Source organism: Vidua chalybeata, chromosome 1 (genome assembly GCF_026979565.1).
Source record: "Vidua chalybeata isolate OUT-0048 chromosome 1, bVidCha1 merged haplotype, whole genome shotgun sequence".
NCBI lineage: Eukaryota > Metazoa > Chordata > Aves > Passeriformes > Viduidae > Vidua > Vidua chalybeata.
The window spans coordinates 711,449-730,497 of record NC_071530.1 but is presented as its reverse complement, the minus strand read 5'-3'; the positions used below and the strand labels follow the sequence as shown (position 1 = coordinate 730,497).

General features: G+C 62.9%; 2 protein-coding genes and 1 long non-coding RNA gene across 4 annotated transcripts; 2 read left to right on the top strand and 1 right to left on the bottom strand.

The window, feature by feature from the left end:
• Positions 1-347: 347 nt before the first annotated feature.
• On the top strand, positions 348-7,510 carry CSPG5 (chondroitin sulfate proteoglycan 5). 2 transcript variants are annotated; one of them, XM_053936677.1, is made up of 5 exons: positions 348-476; positions 1,968-3,216; positions 4,188-4,376; positions 5,306-5,378; positions 7,024-7,510. In XM_053936677.1, exons 1-5 carry the CDS (start codon positions 413-415, stop codon positions 7,183-7,185), a joined length of 1,737 nt encoding a protein of 578 aa, XP_053792652.1. In that variant the 5' UTR covers positions 348-412; the 3' UTR covers positions 7,186-7,510. The 2 variants fall into 2 exon arrangements, with proteins under 2 accessions (XP_053792652.1, XP_053792661.1); XM_053936686.1 differs by lacking the exon at positions 7,024-7,510 and adding an exon at positions 5,846-6,749.
• Positions 7,511-7,539: 29 nt separating this feature from the next.
• LOC128784924 (uncharacterized) lies at positions 7,540-11,668 on the bottom strand. Its single transcript, XR_008429682.1, has 5 exons — positions 11,203-11,668; positions 10,935-11,057; positions 10,203-10,804; positions 8,440-8,537; positions 7,540-8,191 (listed from the first exon to the last, which is right to left on the bottom strand). It is a non-coding gene; the product is annotated as an uncharacterized LOC128784924 (long non-coding RNA).
• On the top strand, positions 10,766-17,871 carry LOC128784849 (MAGE-like protein 2). Its single transcript, XM_053936760.1, has 3 exons — positions 10,766-10,838; positions 14,713-14,814; positions 14,957-17,871. Exon 3 carries the CDS (start codon positions 16,804-16,806, stop codon positions 17,764-17,766), a length of 963 nt encoding a protein of 320 aa, XP_053792735.1. The 5' UTR covers positions 10,766-10,838; positions 14,713-14,814; positions 14,957-16,803; the 3' UTR covers positions 17,767-17,871.
• The last annotated feature ends 1,178 nt before the right edge of the window (positions 17,872-19,049 follow it).

The following is a 19,049-nucleotide window of genomic DNA, read 5'->3' as shown; positions in this document are numbered from 1 at the left end:
GGGAGCGCCGAAATGTGCCCCCCGGTGCCCCCCGAGGATACCCATGCTGGGGGTGCCAGGATGTGTGTCCCTCGGTGTTGGGGGCTGTCGGGATGTGTCCCCCGTTGTCCCCCTCCGGTGGAGGGGGTACCGGGCTGTGCGTTCCCCGATGCTGGGGGGTACCGCGGTGTGTCCTCGCCGATGCTGGGGGGGCTCCGGGATGCGCCCCCCGGCGCTGCCCGCGGGGTGCCGGGGGGGTGCCGTGCCCGTGCCCGGAGCCGCCGCCGCGTCCGCGGTCCCGCCCCCGCCGCCCGGCCCGGCCCCCCGGCTCGGCGCGGCTCCGCTCGGCTCGGCGCGGCTCGCTCGGAGCGGGGCGGGCGGAGCCGCTGCCGGTGCCGGCCCCGTGGCGGAGCCGGGGTCCCTCCATGCCGCCATGGCCCCCCGCGCCCCCCGCGCCCCCCGCGCCCTGGCCCTGCTGCTGGCGATCGGCGCCCTCGGTGCGTACCGGGACCGGGGACACACGGCACGGGCACGGGGGGGCGGATCCCGGGGCGGGGGGGATCCCCCGGGTGGGCAGCGGGGGGGGGGGGCTGCGGTCCGGGCGGGGGCTGCGGGGTGGGGGGGGGGATCCCCTTACCGGGGCTGGATCCCACTGGCGGGGGCTGCAGCCCCGCGGGAAGGTGGATCCCCCTGGGCGGGGGGCTGGATCCCACTGCGGGGGGGTGATGCTGTTGATCCTGTTGCGGGGCTGGATCCCCTTTATGTGGGGGGGCATCTGCAGGAGCCAGGGAAGGGCTGGATCTCCTTGCAGGGCGGGCGGGATCCCCTTGCCGGGGGCCGGATCCCGTGCGTGGGGCTGGATCCCCTTGGAGGAAGGGCTGGATCCGCCTGCCGGGGCCGGATCCCTTGCAGGGCGGGCGGGATCCCCTTGCCGGGGCCGGGTCCCTTGCGGCAGGGGCTGGATCCCCGTGTGTGCAGGGGGAGCATCTGCAGGAGCCAGGGAAGGGCTGGAGCCCCTTGCAGGAGGGACCGGATTCCCTTGCAGGGGCTGGATCCTCTTGGGGTTATGGGGTGCACTTGCAGGAGCCGGAGGGGGGGTGGATCCCCCTGGAAGGGGCTGGATTCCATTGCAGGGGGACTCGGATACCCTTGGAAAGGGGCTGGATACCCTTGCAGGGAGCTGGATCCCCTTGCAGGGGCGGGATCCGGGTCTGTGTATGGGGCGCGCTTGCAGGAACCGGAGGAGGGCTGGATCCGCTCGCAGGGGGCTGGATCCCGCTGTGGGGAGGGCTGGATCCTGGTGTGTGTCTGGATGGACATGCGGGAGGCAGAGAGGGCTGATCCCCTCGGCAGGGGCTGGATTCCATTGCAGAGGGGCTGATCCCGCCGCAGGGGCTGATCCCGCTGTGTGTAGTGGCTGCATCCGCAGCAGCCAGAGGGGCTGGATCCCCCCGCACTGAGCGACGGGTCCGTGGGGCGGGGAGCGGGGCTGGATCCCAGCACAGGGAGCTGGAGCCCGTTGTGTCTGTGGAGTGCACTTAGAAGAACCACAGGAGGGCTGGATCTACCTGGGCGGGGGGGGTGGATCCCCTTATGGGGGGCTGGTTTCTTTCGGGGAGGGCTGGCTCCCCTTGCAGTGGGGGCTGCATCCCTTTGCAGGGGGATGGATCCCCCTTGAAGGGCAGCTGAGGGGGCAGGGCCGGGGAAGACTTGGGTTGGGGGGGCTGTGCTGAGGGGGGGCGTCACAGAGTTGGCTGTGGGGGCACCCACAGAGCTGGGGGCTTCTGTGGGGTTCACCCCATCAGTCCCCGGGAGAGGCTCAAGGATTCGGGGTGCAGCCCCCCCGCCCCCCAGGGTCCTTGTCGTGCATCCAGGTGGGTGCAAGGTGGAGCAGGTGGGGACCTGTTGGACCCCCCCAGGCTGCCACGTCTTCGCAGGGGTGCGGGGGCACCTCTGACACCTCTTTCTCTCCTTGCACCCCCCCCCAGCATCCGCGTGGCCCCCCCAAAACTCCAGCGTTGGCGAGGGGAGAGCCTGGGAGGGCTCGTTGGAGAGCAGACCCCCGAAATGGGACCTGGCGAGTGGAGACCCCCCGGGGGGACCCAGCAACAGCACGAGCGCCGGGGGGGCCGCGGCAGGACCCCAGCTAGAGCCCCCCGGAGGGGGCACGGCCACCACGGAGCCCTCGGCCGTGCCCGAGGGGTGCCCGGGGTGCGCCGGGGAGGGCGAGGCCAGCGCCGTGCCCCCCCGAGCCGTCACCTGGCCCGGGGACGGGGGCACGGTGCCGGTGGCCCTCGGCAGCCCCGAGGAGCCGGGGAGCGGTGATCGGCCCACGCCGGCCTCCCCGCCTGGCCCGGGGGGCTTCGGGGGGCTCCCGGCCGCCCTGCCCGGCCCGCCCGGGCCCCAGCTGGCCACCGACTCTGCCGAATCCGACCTGCTGCTGGCGGCCGGGGGCTCGGCCGCGCCGCGGACCCCCGTGCTGGGCGAGCCCAGCCCCGTGCCCGCCGCCGGGGGGGACTCGGGGGGTCCCCCGGAGCTCTGGGCCGCCGCCTCCAGCCCGGCCCCGGCGCAGGGCGCCCGCGGCTGGACCGACCTGACGTGGCTGCAGGAGCCCATCACCGCCGCCACGGGCCCGCCCAAGCCCCCGGCCGACCGGACGGGCTCGGAGATCATCGACGTCGACTACTACGACCTGTTTGAGGGGGGCGAGGGACTGGGGGGCTTCCCCGGGGGCGGCCGGGGCGCGGCCGGCTCGGCGCGGCGGCGGGAGCCCGAGGGGGCGGCCACGCCCTGGGCCCTCCACGAGCTCTACGACGACTTCACGCCCTTCGACGACGCCGATTTCTACCCCACCACCTCCTTCTACGCCGACGGGGACGACGAGGACGAGCTGGAGGACGAGGAGGAAGAGGAGGAGGAGGAAGACGGGGGCCTGGAGGACGAGAACGGCTACCGGCCGCCCGCCTCGGCCGTGCCCGGCGCCGCGCCGGCCCCGCGGGACCCCCGGCCCACCGGGCACCGCGCCGCGGCCCCGCCGCCGCCGCCCGGGCTGTCCGGGGGCAGCCCCACGGCCTGGCCGCGGCCGGGGGAGCGGGGCCCGGCCGAGAACGGCTCCGAGTGCCGGAGCGGGTACGTGCGGCACAACAGCTCCTGCCGCTCCCTCTGCGACCTCGTCCCCAGCTACTGCCACAACGGCGGCCAGTGCTACCTGGTGGAGAGCCACGGGGCCTTCTGCCGGTAAGGGCCGGGGCCCGGCGGGCTGGGGGCGTGGGGGCTCGCCATCCCTGACTCACCGACCCCTGCACCCTGTCCCGGGGTTCTCCATCCCCTGCACTCCATCTCCAAGCTCTCCATCCCCTGCACTCCATGCCCAGGCTCTCCATTCCTGTGTATCTCATTCCCAGTCCTTCCAGCCCTTGTGCACCCCCACTCCCAGTCTCTCCATACTCCATGCATCCCATCCCTGGGCTCTCCACCACCCATGCAAGCTCTTCCCAGTGCTTCCATCTCCCTGCAACCTATTCCTGGCCTATCATCCCTTTCACCCTGTTCCTAGTTTGTCCCACCCCAAGTACCTCATTCCTGGGCTCTCCATTCCCTGTGCTCCATCCCTGGGCTCTCCATCCCCCTGACACTCCGTTCCCAGTCTTTCCATCCTTTTTCATTCCATTCCGAACCTTTCCACCCCCATTCCCGGGCTCTCCGTCCCCCGCGGCCCACGGCGGTGCCCCGCAGCCCCATCCCGCCGGGATGCGGAGGGCTTTCCCTGCCCCCCGGGCGGCGGCTGGGCAGGAATTAGGTCAGGGCCGCGCAGCCGAGGCCGCGGGGCGGCCGCGCTAATCGGCCCCGGCAGATTGCGCCGGGAGGCGACGCCGGCTGTGCCGCACGCACCGGGATGTGCCCTGCGGCTGGCACCGGGCCCGCCCGCTCGGGGGGACCCGGGGGACCCCTCCGTGCTCCCGCCGCCGCTGGGGCTGGAAGCCACTGGTGCGGGGCAGCAGCACCGTCTGGGAGACCCCGACCCCGCTCCCGGCGTGCCCCAGTGTCCCCATGTCACTCGGTGTCACCCCCCTCGGGACCGCTCATCCCATCCCCCTCGGACACCCGTAACCCCCCCCAGGCACAAACACCGCATCCCCCGAGGATGCTCTGTGGGACGGGGGCTCGTTTTGGGGCGGGGGGACGCCTCTGACCGCGCCCCCCGGCAGGTGCAACACGCAGGACTACACGTGGCACAAGGGCACGCGCTGCGAGTCCATCGTCACCGACTTCCAGGTGATGTGCGTGGCCGTGGGCTCGGCCGCGCTCGTGGTGCTGCTGCTCTTCATGCTCACCGTGTTCTTCGCCAAGAAGCTCTACCTGCTCAAGACGGAGAACAGCAAACTGCGCAAGACCAAGTGAGTGACGGGGACGCCCCGGGCCGGCCCCGAACACCCCTGCCCTGCCGGTGCCAGCCCGTCCTCCTCGCGTCACCGGGACCCCCGGGGCCGGTGGGGACGCGGTGACGGTGGGTGGGAAAGCTGCCGGAGGCGGGAGACGTGGCTGTGGCTCCTGCTCCGCGGTTAATCCCTTAAAGCTGCTCCTGACTGGCACCAGTTAATCTGCTTCGCTGGGAGCTGGGGACACCGGCTGGGCGGCCATCGGGGACGGCCCGGCTGGGGACAGGGCTGGGGGCTGACAGGGGAGGGTTTGGGGTCACCCCCCCCGCCCCAGCCACTGCTGCCCAGCTCCTGGAGCAGGGAGGAGGGAGCCTTCCCAGCCCCGTCCCTAATGAGCTGTTAATTAGTGTTTGGAAATGCCAAGTGTAATTAGCAGGGAAGCTCCCTGCCAGCTCCCGGGTCTCCCTCTCCAGCCCTGCCCCGGGCTGCCCTTCCTGCTCTCCTGCCCAGAGCCCAGCTACCCCCAAAACCCCAGAGCTGGGGGCACTGAGCCTCCCAAAATGTCACACTGGGCTCCTTTAGCCCCAGCTCAATCCCGGGGGATATTTAGTCCCCAAACCTCCAGAGTTCAGGACATTTATGCCCATAGACCTCCATCTCTGGGTATACTAAGTGCCCAAGTCCCCCAGACTTGGAGACATTTAGCTCCCCAAATCCTCAGAGCTGGGGGTATAAAACCCCAAACCCCCACAGCAGGGAAGATTTATCCCTCCAAAGCCCTTAGATCTGTGGGTATTTAGCCCAGACTTCCATCTCTGGGGACATTTACCCCCCCAGACCTCCAGCGCTGGGAAGAGTTACCCCGCCCCAAAACCAGGGTCACCCCAAAACGTGAGTGGGGCCGTGTGGGGGGTCCTGCTCTCACCCCTGCTCTCCTGACCCCGCAGATACCGCACCCCGTCCGAGCTGCACAACGACAACTTCTCCCTCTCCACCATCGCCGAGGGCTCCCACCCAAACGTAAGGAGCTGTGTGGCACCGTCCCCCCGTCCCTCTTTCTATCCCGTCCTTGTCCCTCTGTCTGACAACCTCTGAACCCTCCATGGTTCAGCGCTGCCCTCCCGTCCCCATCCTGCCATGGTCACTGCTCTGTCCCCTCGCTGGTGGGTCCTAAACTGGACCTAGGCCAGGCAGGGGGGCGGTGTCACCCCCCTGTCCCTTCCCTGTCCCCTCCTGCCAATGTGGCTCCCCGGGAGCCACCATCCCGAGTTCCCGATGGCTTTGGCTCCGTGTGAGGGTGGCAGGGAGCGTTCAGGGAGGGGGCAGCCGGGGCGGGCGCTGCTCCCGGGCTGTGGATCGCTGGGCAGGAGCAGCAGATGGCTCCGGTGCTGGAGGATGACACGCTCCGGGCTGCTGCCGTGCTTGGGGTGCACCCACCGGCATCCCCCGGATGCCCTTCCGACCTGCTGTCTTTCGACTCGGAACAGAGAGAAGCGAAGGGCTTTGCGGAGCGCGAGCCGGAGGAGGAGCGTAGGTCCCTTTAGCCTTCCCCTGTCCGCGGCCGCTGTTCCCCGTCTTCCGAGCGCCTTTAGCAGCCCTAGCGTCGGCGCGGCCCGGCCGCCCTGGCAGGAGGCTCCGGGGCCGGCTCCCTCCCCGCTGCCGAGAGGATGAACCGCGGGATGAACTCGGTGCCACTCCCCGGCGTCTCGCCGGGCTCTGACACGGCCCTCGTCCCCTCCGGAGTTGGAGGGTTTGGCACGCGGTGCCTGGGACGCAGCACTCCGAGGATGAGGAGGGGCCAGCAGGGTCAACACCCCCGGGAAGGGGTTTTTGGGGATCCTGCAGCCAATGGCACCAGCTCCGGACTGGCCGGACGTCCCTGCCCAGGAGATGAGAATCCTGTCCCTGTGTGACGCCGGCCCTTGGTGTCCCCGTCCGTCCGCCGCTCTCGGCGTGGCACCGGGAGCACCGTAACCAGCACGGCCCGGGCCGGCCCGCCCTGGCAGCCCCCAGGCCAGGGCTCCTCCTGCCCTGCCCTGCCCTGCCCTGCCCTGCCCTGCTCCCGCAGCGGGACCGTGCGGGCACAGCCGCCCCCCGAGGGCCGGAGCCCGGCGCCGGTGCCGGCGGGGCCGCTCCTCCCGTGGGTGCGGGACAGACTCGGGGCGCAGCCCGGCCCTGGCGCGGGAGGATGCTCCAGCGGGGGGACGTCGGGAAGAGGCGTGCCCGGCTTTGCCAGCGGCGCGGGGGCACCGGCTGTACGCTGAGGAACCGCAATAAAGCCAACCCCTCTGGGCTCCTGCCAAGCGCCGCCGGGAGTGGCTGATTGTCGCGGGGACGAGGAGATGCGCCGGGCTGGGAAAGGACTCGGGCGGGAACGGTGGGCGGGATGGCCGGGGGGATGTGCACGGCTGGCACGGCTGGCACAGCTCCTGGGCGCTTTGGGAGCCGCAGCACCCCGAGGTGGGGAGGCTGTGCTGGGGGACGGCGTCACCGCGGGGCGGTCGGACCCTGTCCCCGCAGCGCGGTCCCCCCGTGCCGCCATCTGAGCTGGGAGGGGGCATTTGTCCCCTCCAGTGGCTCTCCGCAAGGGGTCAGTGGGACATGGGAGCCCCCAGTGCGTCTCGCCCCCATCACGGCCCTGCCCTGACCCCCCTCTCTCCCGCAGGACGATCCCAGCGCTCCCCACAAGCTGCAGGACTCGCTGAAATCCTGCCTGAAGGACGAGGAGCCGTTCAACATCCACAACTCGACGTCGCCCAAGCACGACGGCGGCAAAGGGGAGCAGGACGTGGGGGAGCTCAACTGCCTCCAGAACAACCTGACGTGAGCGGCGGGGCCGGGGCCGGCGGGGCCGGAGCCAGGCTCCCCCCGCAGCCGCAGCCTCTCCTCCCGCCCTGCCTCCCTTCCCGCTCCGTGGCATGCTTTGGTGTGTTTTGTACTGAGGAAAACAAAAATCCCAGTGATAATTCGGCCGTGTCGTGGGGGTGTTTGGTTCGTGCTCCGTGTTTCTCGCTTGGGTTCGTTCCGCGCTGTGATTTCTAAACCTTTGCCGTTCCGCAACTGACTTTTTTTGTACTTTTGCCCCACTTTTTTTGAAATACAGGTAAAAACGACAAAAAAGGAGAAAAAAAAAAAAAAAGTAAGATCTTGAAATAAATAAACCTTTTTTTTTTTTTTTTTAAAGTTAAGCCTCTTGCCGGTGCCTGCGGTCTCCCAGCATGGACGTTCATGTCTCCTGACAGAGATTCAGCCCCTCCTTCCACAGGGTCCCATCTGAGCGTCACCCGGGGGTGGTGGGTGTGTGGTCCCCCCCTTGTCACCCTCTCCAGGCACCTTCCTGCCTGTGCCAGGCCAGGGGTGCAGCACGTCCTGCCACCCTGGACACAGCTGGGAGCAGATGGAACACCCTGGGATGTCTGGTGGAGGTGCCTGGGCTGTGCCAGGGTTTGCTCCATCCCTGTCCCCGTCAGGTCCCCCCAGACAACGTGGCTGCGCACGGGGTGACGGCTCCCAGCCACTCCTGCTCCAACAGGCTCCTTCAACGGAGCTGCCCAGGGTGTCGGTGGGATTTGGGATGAAACGCCCCAGGGTTATCATCCCCCCAGCTCCCAGTTTCCATCTGCGTGGAGAAGAACCGGTGCCACTGTCCCAGTGGCTCTGGCAAGGTCAGGCCGGCCCTGCCGCCATCCCCTGGGGTCGAGCATGGCGCAGGGATCTCTCCCCAGGGACCCCCAGCACTCCCACCACCCTCCCCTCCGGCCGCGGCTCCGTCTTGCTTCCAGCAGGATTTCTTCTGGAGAGGGATTCATCCACGTGCCAGCGCTCCGGGCTCCCTGGGAGAGAGGACACGAGGCCATTAATCCCCACAGCCGGGGGTGTTAAGCGTGCGGCACGGCGGGGACGCGGCCGGCGCTCTCCGGGGCAGGGGGAGCCAAAGGCGCAGCCCCGCGCGGATCGGATGTTCCCGGTGCGTCCTGGGAGCCGCTGAATAATTAATTCTCGGCTTGCTCGGGGCATTAAGAACCGAGGAGTGGTGCTGGGAGGCGGCAGCCGATCCCGGCGGGCACGGCGAGCGGCTCACCGGTGTGGAATCCTCAGGATCTTCCCCCTGGTTGCAGCATTTCTGTCACCCTGCACCGGCGGGGTTTGCTCTTTGCCATGCCCTTCCAGCACGGAGCTCTAGGACAGGTAAAACCATGGAAAAAGCACTGGGAACGTGGACACGGCAATAAAAAGGGTGGCACGGGGGGAGAGGGGTGTGCTGGTGGAGCAGAGAGGAGATGCTGATGTCTGAGCAAACACCAAGGACAGGTGGGATGTCCTGGCATGGGCAGAGGCTTCCCGTGGGATGGGAGGGAGGGAAAGGGAGCTGGAGTGGGACCAGCATGGCTGTGACCAGAGAGGATCTGTGTATGAGGAGAAGAAATGGCTGTGTAAGGACAGGGACCTCAGAGGGGATTGGCAATCCCAGAGTGATGCAGTGCTGGGGGTGAGGCAGGGCAGGATGGGCAAGGGGCACTGCAGGATGGGCAAGGCCACCCCTCATCTCCAGCTGCCCTTGGAGGGAGTCAGCAAGGTGGGCTGCAGGGAGACACGGAGTGGGGTGGGGCAGCCAAGGAGTGAGGCCAGCCAGGGCTGTGTGGTGGGATCTGGAAACCGTCTGCTCCTCACTGGGATCCTCCCTCATGGTGCCTGTCCAGCCAGACACTGCCTGGGGAGACTCCGGCCATGGTGTCACCAAGTGTCACAGTGCAGAGGTGAGGCTGGCACAGCACAGTGTGGACAGTGCCACCACGGAGGTGAGGCTGGTATAGCCCATCCACCATGGCTGGTGTCACTGTGCAGGTGAGGGTGACACAGCCCATCCACCATGGCAGGTGTCACTGTGCAGGTGACACAGGCACAGCCCATCCACCATGGCAGGTGTCACTGTGCAGGTGACGCAGGCACAGCCCAATCACCATGGCTGGTGTCACTGTGCAGGTGACACTGGCACAGTTCATCCACCATGGCAGGTGTCACTGTGCAGGTGAGGCTGGCAGAGAACATCCACCATGGCTGGTGTCACTGTGCAGGTGAGGCTGGCACAGCCCATCCACCATGGCTGGTGTCACTGTGCAGGTGACACTGGCACAACCCATCCACCATGGCTGGTGTCACTGTGCAGGTGAGGCTGGCACAGCCCATCCACCATGGCTGGTGTCACTGTGCAGGTGAGGCTGGCACAGCCCATCCACCATGGCTGGTGTCACTGTGCAGGTGAGGCTGGCACAGCCCATCCACCATGGCTGGTGTCACTGTGCAGGTGACAGTGGCACAGCCCATCGTGCACAGTGTCACCACGGAGCTGAGGGTGACATGGCACAGACCCTCAAGCCTGGCACAGCCCATCCTTCCTGGACCTGCCGTGGCTCCACACAGAGTTGCCCACCTTGGAGTAGTGCCCACATTCCCTCACCACCCGTTTTTGTCCCTTCCAAGGAGCCCAGCGTGGCCGGGTGGCAGTGGTGGGACAGTCCCCTCGGCAAAGGCGGGCAGTGGCTGCTCAGCTCCCTGTCTCAGAGCTGTGAGGGATGACCCACAGAGGAGTCCTGACCCACAGAGGGGTCAGTCCTGGGTTCCGGAGCCATCCTCGGCTGCAGCCGCTCGCCCCCGTGGGCTGTAGGGATTTCCTGGGGTTCAGGACCAAAGCGGGTCACAAGGATTTCAGCAGGTTTAAGGATGCTCCTGCTCATGCCCAGCTTGGGAGCACGGGGGGGTTTGTCCCCCGTCCCCCTGCCCTGGGGCATGGCTCTGAGCCCATCGCTCCCCGGGGCTGTTCCCGCTCCCTCGGACCCCACTCACCTTCCCGGCGCGCTCCTGTTTCCCCGGGAGGGCACAGCCTCCGTTCCTGCCCCCTCCAGCCGGCCGTGAGCCCGAGCCCCTCTGGCTCTGGGGTCAGCGTCCCTCGCTGTGCCTCCGTTTGCCCCGGGGCCACCAGCCCGGCCCCAGCCCGCGGGCTCCCATCCCCTCTGTCCTTCCCAGAGGAGGGAGGAGCGAGGTTTGCAGGGATGGACGGGGTTATCCGAGGGCTCCCATCAGTGCCTTGCTGGACACGGGAGAGGGCGAGGAGCGGGCACCGTGCTCGGAGCCGATTTCACGGGCCCTGCGGAGGAATTTGCCTCCCAGCAAGCAAAGCAACGCACGGGCTTTAATCACAGACCTAATCACTGGGATGCAGAGAGGCCAGAGCTATTAAATTTCAATGCTTGGCTGGTTTGCTGGGAGGGGAGATGGGCCCATTGTGGCCAGCAAGGGCTGGCAGGGGCTGCGGGAAGGGAGCTGGCATCGGCAGTGGGCCTGTCCTCCTCTCTCGGCCGTCCTCTTTTCTCTTGCAGACACACAACAGGACCGGAGCCACGACCCCGAGACAAGGAGCCTTTCTTCCCTTGACAAGCTCCGGCTGCCTGCAACAAAATATCCGGAGTGGGGATTCATTGGGTGAGTCCCCATTCACCAAACCAGGCCCAGCTCGCCAGCCCGGGGTCCCAATTCACCACCCAAGAGTCCACATCCACGGTCTGAGTGCAGACTCACCTGGAGCTGAGAGTGCCCATCGCTGGCTGAGTCCTCAACGGCCAAAAGTCCCAACTCGCCAACCAAATCTCGATTCACCAACCAGGTGTCCCGATTCACCATGCTGCTCAGGAGCATGAAGGGCTGGAGAAGGAGGTGGCAGCAGCTCAGTGATCCCCGTCAGCCCCCACACACCCCAGGCTGTGCTCGACACCTTCAGCACAGGACACTGCTCCATGCTGCCAGGAGCTGGCAGAGCCATGTCTGTCCCTTGTCCCCTTCTACACACCTCTGAGGACATTTCCTTGCCTGAGGGCTGGCTCCACAGCCTTTCCCTTGGAGGCATTTTTGGAAGATGAGGCAGGCTGTGTCCCTTCCCTTGCCTGGTGCTTCTGTCCCCCATCTTCCACCCCGGCACGGTCTGGCTCCGCTCACCAGTGGCTCCAGTCACACACAGCTACAGTGGTGGGATGGATCCCAGCCTTGCTGTCCCAGCTCCAGATCCCAGGGGAAGGAGGGTCAGGCTTGAGGAACAATTCCCAAACCCTTCTGGACCATCCCTGGGAGCAGCTCTGCTGATCCCAGCACAGGAGCGTTGTGTGGTGAGCCCTGGGATGCTTCCCAGTGAGCCAAAGGTTTGGGAGGGGACATGTCCTGTAGGTCACTGTGGGGAGCTCCTGGGAGCAGCTGTGGTGACATCCCGGCGTTCCCACCAGTGCTGGGCTGCCTCCTGGCTGGGAGGGGCCCGTGACTGGTATTTGTGCAGCCAGAAAGCGCCGGGATCCCCGTGTTTAGCGCTGGGAAACGCCAATCACCCATTACCCGCAGCCTGGCTGGAGCAGGGAGCGATTCCAGTACTAAACCCACTCAGTGCTGGATTTAAAGAGAGGAGGAAAGCAAAATCCTCTTAACTTGGTGAGCTGTAAAATGCCCAGTGTGGGAGCGAGGAGCTGGGCATGCGCCCGCTGACGCCAGCGAGGGCTGGGCTGGCTGCGGGCACGGCGGCTGCTCTGTGTCACCGCTGCCACTGGGCTGACTGGTGCCACTGGGAGGGGGACAGAGCGGGGCACGGCCAGCACCCAGCACCGGAGACTGCCTCGGAACAGAAAGGCAGCAGGAAAAGTGGCCAAGGCTGAGCGTGGGGCGGCCAAGCTCACACCCCTCATGGAGGGGTGTGGGAGAAAAGGGAAAAATAAAGACAGGGGACACCGAGATGTTTGGAGAAGCGGGAAGCAGGATCTGGTGGGAGGCAGGTTTAGAAGTGAAAGGAGCAAAGGAAACTGGCGGGACTTCAAAGGAATGCTGCAGGCAGCACACACAGGAGCCATCCCAATAGGAAACGTAGCAGGAACCAGCCTGGCTGCATCACAAGCTCCTCGCTGACCTCAGGCTCGAGAAAAAGGTTTATGGGAAGTGGGAACTAGGTCAAATTACTAAGGACAGTTACAAGGGGAGCGTAAGCATGTGGGGAGACATCAGAAAGGCCAAATTGAGATGGAAATAGGGAGGAATCATTAAGGAGAAGAAGAAAAGGCTCCATCAGCAGGAGGAGAATGAGCAAGGGAGCGTTGGTCTGGACCCAGGGAAGGAGGAAAGGCGGCTGGCAAAGGAGGCTGGGAATTCAACGGGATCACTGGCTTGTTGTAAAACCTCTTAAAACCCCAGCCTTTAGAGGTGCCAAGTGCCAGCAGATGCCCACCACAATAATGAGGTGCCATGCTGCCACCGAGAGAGCGGCGACTGAAAAATGGGAATATTAAACAGCACAGCCAGACTGCTTCCCACTCTCAGAACCTCATCCTGGGGTGCTTAGAAAACCAGTTAAAGGCACCTGGGAACTGTTTGGTAGAAACCAGTTAAAGGCACCTGGGAGCTGTTTGGCAGCACAAGGGATGGCTGAGGGTTTACAGGAGCTGGTCCAGTTTGGGGCATGTCATGTAAGGAAAGATGGAAGCCACGGGAGAAGGTCCAGGAGAAGCAAGAAGAGAGATCCAGGAAAGAGTGGTGGGGAGAACTGGAGAGCCAGGGAGACATGGGAACAGCGTCCGGAGGACTCCACAGGTCCCTGACAGGAGGGGACAGCCGGGGGGTCGGGCTCTGAGCCCAGGGAACAGCGACAGGACAAGGGAGGATGGCCTCAAGCTGTGCCAATGGCTCAGGCTGAATATTGGGCAAATCCCTTCATGGAAAGGGCTGTCCAACCCTGGCACAGCTGCTCAGAGAAGCTGTGGCTGCCCCTGGATCTCTGGAAGTGTCCAGGGCCAGGTTGGATGGGGTGCTTGGAGCAGCCTGGGATAATGAAGGGTGTCCCCAGAATGGGATGAACTTTAAGGTCCCTTCCCACCCAGCCCACTCCAGGACGCAGTGTTTCAATCTGCATGTGCAATTTGCGTCTATTAAAGGAATCTGGAGTCATCCTGCAGGAGCACCCAGGAGTCTCCATCACCTTTTACTGGGAGCTACAGAAATGCAGCGTGAAAATGCAGCTCTGGTGTCAGAGCTGAGAATTTCACATGGAGGCAAGAGACGGCAGATGGGACAATCTGGTGGGCTGAGGAGCACGGAGAAGCAGTGAGACAACACTGGCTGCCACGGCAGACAAGACCAGGCAAACTTAGTGGGGTTTTGTTGGAAAAGAGGAGATTTCAGGAAGGATTTGGGAGAAAATGCAGAGATTGTTTTTGTAGCTTCCAATCTCCAGGTGTGCATGGTGATCCAGGTGTGGGGGAGAAGGGGATCTCTGAAGGTGTCTGTTGGTCCTCAGGCTGCTGAGTGCTGTACATGGGATCTGTGGGAAGAGGAGAGGGCAGGAAAAAAGGACCTGGGAGGGGAGATGGAAGTGCTGCAAAGCATGGTCAGAGGGAAGAGGGGGAAAGCAGGATGGGGCAAAATGAGGAGAAGGGGCAGCCAAAGGAGCGAGGAGAGTGAGGGATGAGGAGGCACAGAGGATCTGGCAGAGGGCAGTGGCTCTAGGGAGCCCAACACCTGGGTCTGGGAGAGGGGACAGCGCTTTCCCTGCTGGCTTTGATCCCACCTGGCTCTCAGCCATCCTCAGGACCTCGGTGGTGCCCTGCCAAGACAGCTGAGGAACCTCATGCTGAGACAGCTTTGCTGCCAGATCCCTGCTGGATTCAGCACGTTTCCCAGGGATTCTCCAGTCTCCTTTGGAAAATGCCTGGGGATCCCTCGTGGAGAGCCAGTGGCATTTTGCTTCGAAACGGTCAAGTGGATTTTAACGGGGAGCTGAAAACTGCATCCAGACTGGTTTGTTTTTCTCCCTGCTTCACGGAGGCTGTGAATTATTCTCCACAGCCGGGAGCAATCAGCAAAAGCAGCAGGGACAAACCCAGCGAAGGATGCCTGGGTGACACGGGGATGTGGAGTGGGGATGAAGGGGGGCAGGGAAGAAATGCCAGGAGAGGGTGTGGAGCCGTGGCTGCCGAGGGTTTCTGGGAGCAGGCTGGACAAACATCTGCCAGGGAAGGTTGAAGCTGAGCGGATTTTGCTGGCGGCAGGTGTTGCCTCATCTGAGCGACCTCTCGAAGTCCCTCTGGCCTCATGCTCAGTGATCCTGCTTTTCTCCCATCAGAAATGTCAGCTCAGCCCTTCCCTCCCTCTGCCAGGGCGTGCAGAGCAGGTTTATCAGCTCAGTCCTCATTATTCTTTCCAACACTTTTCACAGTTGCTCCTTTCACCAGAGATACATTTGTTTATATGGATACAAGCAAGCAAAAAGTAAGATTTAAAATGGGAAAAAAAAATAAGCATCAATTTCCTCTATTTTTCTTGTATTTTCCAGTTGTATCAGTCTCCCATGAAATCTTCCAGCACGAGGAATACCTCGAGGTGAGAATAACTCCATCCTGAAGATTTGGCCTCAGGCAAACAGTAGAAGGAGAAGGTAAAGGAGGGAGACAGGAACTGATGCCACTCTGTGGAATCTTTTAAAGGCAGCTCAGGTGTCCTGGCCATTTTACCATGCCCTCAGGATCTAAATCCATATTAATTTTCCTTGTCCCATCCTTTGTGCTTTGTCCCTGCAGCCCAACCCAAACTATTCCATGGCGTGCGGCCCCGGAACCCAGAGCAGAGCGTTTGTAAATACCTGGAGGATTTGGCTCCACTGGCAGCACTTTTCCCAACCCAGCCAAGCTAAAGGAGAGGGGAGGCTCCAAAAGAGACCGGTTTTCCCTGAGTTTTCCTAGAGAAAAGGGCTCTGGGAAGGCAGGAGGGCTGGAGGCACCGGGCACACCCCTGCCTGTCCCAGCGGATCTGCTCCTTCCTCGGCACAGGGCGGGACCTCTCGCCTGCCTGAGCAATTCTTTTCAAACTCTGGCTCCTGCATTTCTGCAGAGAAATTCACCACCTGGTTCAGCTCGTCCATTATTCCTTCCAGCTCCTCTTTGCCGCGTCGGGGCGGGCATTGAGGAGGTGGAATTTATCCCGGAACGTGTCCCATTGTTTTCTTCCCTGGCCATTGACTCGGCCAACATCTGCTCCCGTTAACCCTCGCTGGCCCCACATCTCCGGTGATCCTTTATGACTCCAGAGCACTTGGCATTGTGTCGGCAACAGCCGAGGTGTCCCGAGAGAAGAAAACCCTCCTTTTGCTGGGGTGGAATGGGATTTGTGCGCTGAAATCCATCCTGGATAGCTCAGCAATAAGCAACAATCACGGGAGGTAAATCAAAGTGTTTTCTCCCTAAAAAAAACATTTTCCACACACTCTCGTCGTGAAACCTGGTGGCTTCAGCTCCCCTTCCCTGCCAGGCTCTTGGGAATCACCTCAAACACTGCAAGATTAATCGGTTTTATCTGTTCTGCTGTGGGTTTTTTTTCTACTTTTGGGCATGAATTGCTTTTCACCCACTGCTCTGCCACAGGGGCTTCATTGCAAGCAGCGTGGATACCTATGGATCCCATATGGCTCCTCTGGGAAAGAGCTCCATGATAAATACTGGAAATAGGCACGGAGCAGATGGGAGGGAAGGGGCACCAGTTCTAACAGCAAAATCCTCACTGCCTTCGCACGGTAACAAGTCCTGGGATGTGGGAAGGAATATATTAGGAAGGACAAGAGGTGTTTTGAGAGATGCAGCTGCACTTTGCATGCGGTTCTGGTCCCCTTCCCACTGTGGAGAGAAGAAGAGAGGATTTGACGTTTCATTTACAAGGCATTTCGGGCTCTGCGGCTCCTGAAGAGCCGGGAGGGAAGTGCCACAGGGAGGGAAACGTGACAGCGCAGACAAAAGGAGCCTGAGCGGCGGCTCCGCTCGCATACAAATGCAGCCAGGTAGGAACACCTCCAGGAACACCTCCAGGAGCTGCCCCGGGCCGGGCAGCCCCCTCGGCCGGCGGAATGGGCTCTCACAAGGCCTGTGACCCAGGGGCCAGGTCGGGGCCAGGCTCTCTCCCGGCGGAATTCCGCTCCGGCCGCACCGGCACGGGGCAGGGAGCGGCTCTGCGCTCCCCGGGAGCGGAGCGGGGCTCCCAGCCCCCTGAAAGGCTGGGAGAACAAAAGCGAAGCGATCTGGGCTCTTAAAGAAGCTTTCAGCCCCAGCTTCTGCAGGACGGAAGGCATCCAAGGGAAGCAGAGAGGCAGCTCCTTCCAGCGAGCCGCGGCAAGGCAGGGGCGGCACCGGCGGGGTCCGGGGCACGCCAGAGACCCCGAGCTGGGCTGGAGAGCAGGATGGGGAATTTCAGAGCTAACACACACGCAGACATCGGGAATAAGGGCAGAAGGGCGGCCGCAGTGCCTCGGCCAAACCCTCACCCTGCCCATCTTCCCTACAGGAACCGTTCTGTGGGAAGGTGAGGGAGCACCGAGGGATCACCTCTCGTGTTCCCGCTGCTCTTTTCCCAGGAATCTGCAGCTCAGGGGCTTCCCCAGATGGCGACAGCCCTGCTTTCCACAGCTTGTCCCCTTCTCCCACGGAACCCACTCCCAAGCCCACACAGTCCCTCGATGCTCCGCGGCTCCGAGGAGCTGAACCCCGGCAGCGCCTCCGTGCCTGGTTCCCTGCTCTTATCACATCGTGGGATGCCCGCTAATGCTCACAGCGCAGCATCCCGGCCTCCAGCAGCGTCTCAGCACGTTCCTGGCTCCAGAACCTGCTCTGCAGTCCCTCTGGCACATCCCTGGCTCCAGAATCCTCTCTCCAGTCCCTCTGGCACATCCCTGGCTCCAAAACCTGCTCTGCAGTCCCTCTGGCACATCCCTGGCTCCAGAACCTGCTCTGCAGTCCCCCTGGCACATCCCTGGCTCCAGAATCCTCTCTCCAGTCCCTCTGGCACATCCCTGGCTCTAAAACCTGCTCCCCAGTCCCTCTGTCACATCCCTGGCTCCAAAACCTGCTCTGCAGTCCCCCTGGCACATCCCTGGCTCCAGAATCCTCTCTCCAGTCCCTCTGGCACATCCCTGGCTCTAAAACCTGCTCTGCAGTCCCTCTGGCACATCCCTGGCTCTAAAACCTGCTCCCCAGTCCCTCTGGCACATCCCTGGCTCCAAAACCTGCTCTGCAGTCCCCCTGGCACATCCCTGGCTCCAGAATCCTCTCCCCAGTCCCCCTGGCACATCCCTGGCTCTAAAACCTGCTCCCCAGTCCCCCTGGCACATCCCTGGCTCCAAAACCTGCTCTGCAGTCCCCCTGGCACATCCCTGGCTCTAAAACCTGCTCCCCAGTCCCCCTGGCACATCCCTGGCTCTAAAACCTGCTCCCCAGTCCCCCTGGCACATCCCTGGCTCCAAAACCTGCTCTGCAGTCCCTCTGGCACATCCCTGGCTCCAGAATCCTCTCTCCATTCCCCCTGGCACATCCCTGGCTCCAGAACCTGCTCTCCAGCTCCAGCATAACTCTCAGCAGGGCAATCCCTGCTTCCATGATGAAACTCATGATGAAACGTTACAAAACCTTTGCTGGAGCAAATGGACGGGTGGATTAAGTGCCAAAAAACTCAAATTCACGCTCAGAGGCAAAAAAATGACACCAAAGAATTGTGGATTTTGGTGGCTATGGGCTGTAAATTTGCTGTTACTGCAGATCATTTTTAGGTGCCCAGTGGATGTTCAGCACTTGCCAAATGTGCTGATAATGAAACAGGAAACAGTGAGAGAGTAACAGACCCTCGCAAATACCCCAAATAATGTCCCAAAGTGTCCCAGATGCTTCCCAGATGGATTCAATCTGCCACAGGAGCGCAGGGGTTTGGAAAGGGGCACCCTGTGACCAGGGGTCAGGGGTGACCAGTGCCACCAAGCCAGCTGGGGCCAGCACTGGTGCTGGGAGCGGGGAGCCAGACCCAGCGTGCCCTTCATGGAGAACAATGGGATGGGGATCCAACCCTGTTAATGAACAATGGGATGGGGATCCAGCCCTGTGAACTAACAATGGGATGGGGATCCAACCCTGTTAATGAACAATGGGATGGGGATCCAGCCCTGTGAACTAACAATGGGATGGGGATCCAACCCTCTGAACTAAAAATGGGATGGGGATCCAGCCCTGTGAACTAAAAATGGGATGGGGATCCAACCCTGTGAACTGATGGGATGGGGATCCAACCCCGTGAACTGATGGGATGGGGATCCAGCCCCGTTAACGAACAATGGGATGGGGATCCAGCCCCGTTAACTAACAATGGGATGGGGATCCAGCCCCGTTAACTCATGATGGGATGGGGATCCAGTTCCGTTAATTATGACGGGATAAGGATCCAGCCTCATTAATTATGATGGGATGAGGATCCAGCCCCATGAACTAATGATGGGATGAAGATCCTGTCCCATTAATTATGATGGGATGAGGATCCATCATAGCATTTAGCTATTTTAATTCACCACACAGGTGAGGATCCAGCCGCTTTAATTGACGGTGGGACGCGGGCCCAGCCCCATTATTTGGTGCTCCAGCCCCGTTAATTGCCCATCCAGCTCCATTAATTACCGATCCCCCCGTTAATTGCCCATCCAGCTCCATTAATTACCGATCAAGCCCCGTTAATTGCCCATCCAGCTCCATTAATTACCGATCCCCCCGTTAATTACCGATCCCCCCGTTAATTGCCGATCCCCCCGTTAATTGCCGATCCCCCCGTTAATTGCCGATCCCCCCGTTAATTCCCCATCCAGCCCCGTTA

Coding starts and splice junctions, on each gene's coding strand:
- CSPG5 (XM_053936677.1), top strand. CDS start 413: ATGGCCCCCCGCGCCCCCCGCGCCCCCCGCGCCCTGGCCCTGCTGCTG. Junction 477..1,967: donor GCTGGCGATCGGCGCCCTCG/GTGCGTACCGGG, acceptor ACCCCCCCCCAG/CATCCGCGTGGCCCCCCCAA. Junction 5,379..7,023: donor CCGAGGGCTCCCACCCAAAC/GTAAGGAGCTGT, acceptor TCTCTCCCGCAG/GACGATCCCAGCGCTCCCCA.
- LOC128784849 (XM_053936760.1), top strand. CDS start 16,804: ATGGCGACAGCCCTGCTTTCCACAGCTTGTCCCCTTCTCCCACGGAAC.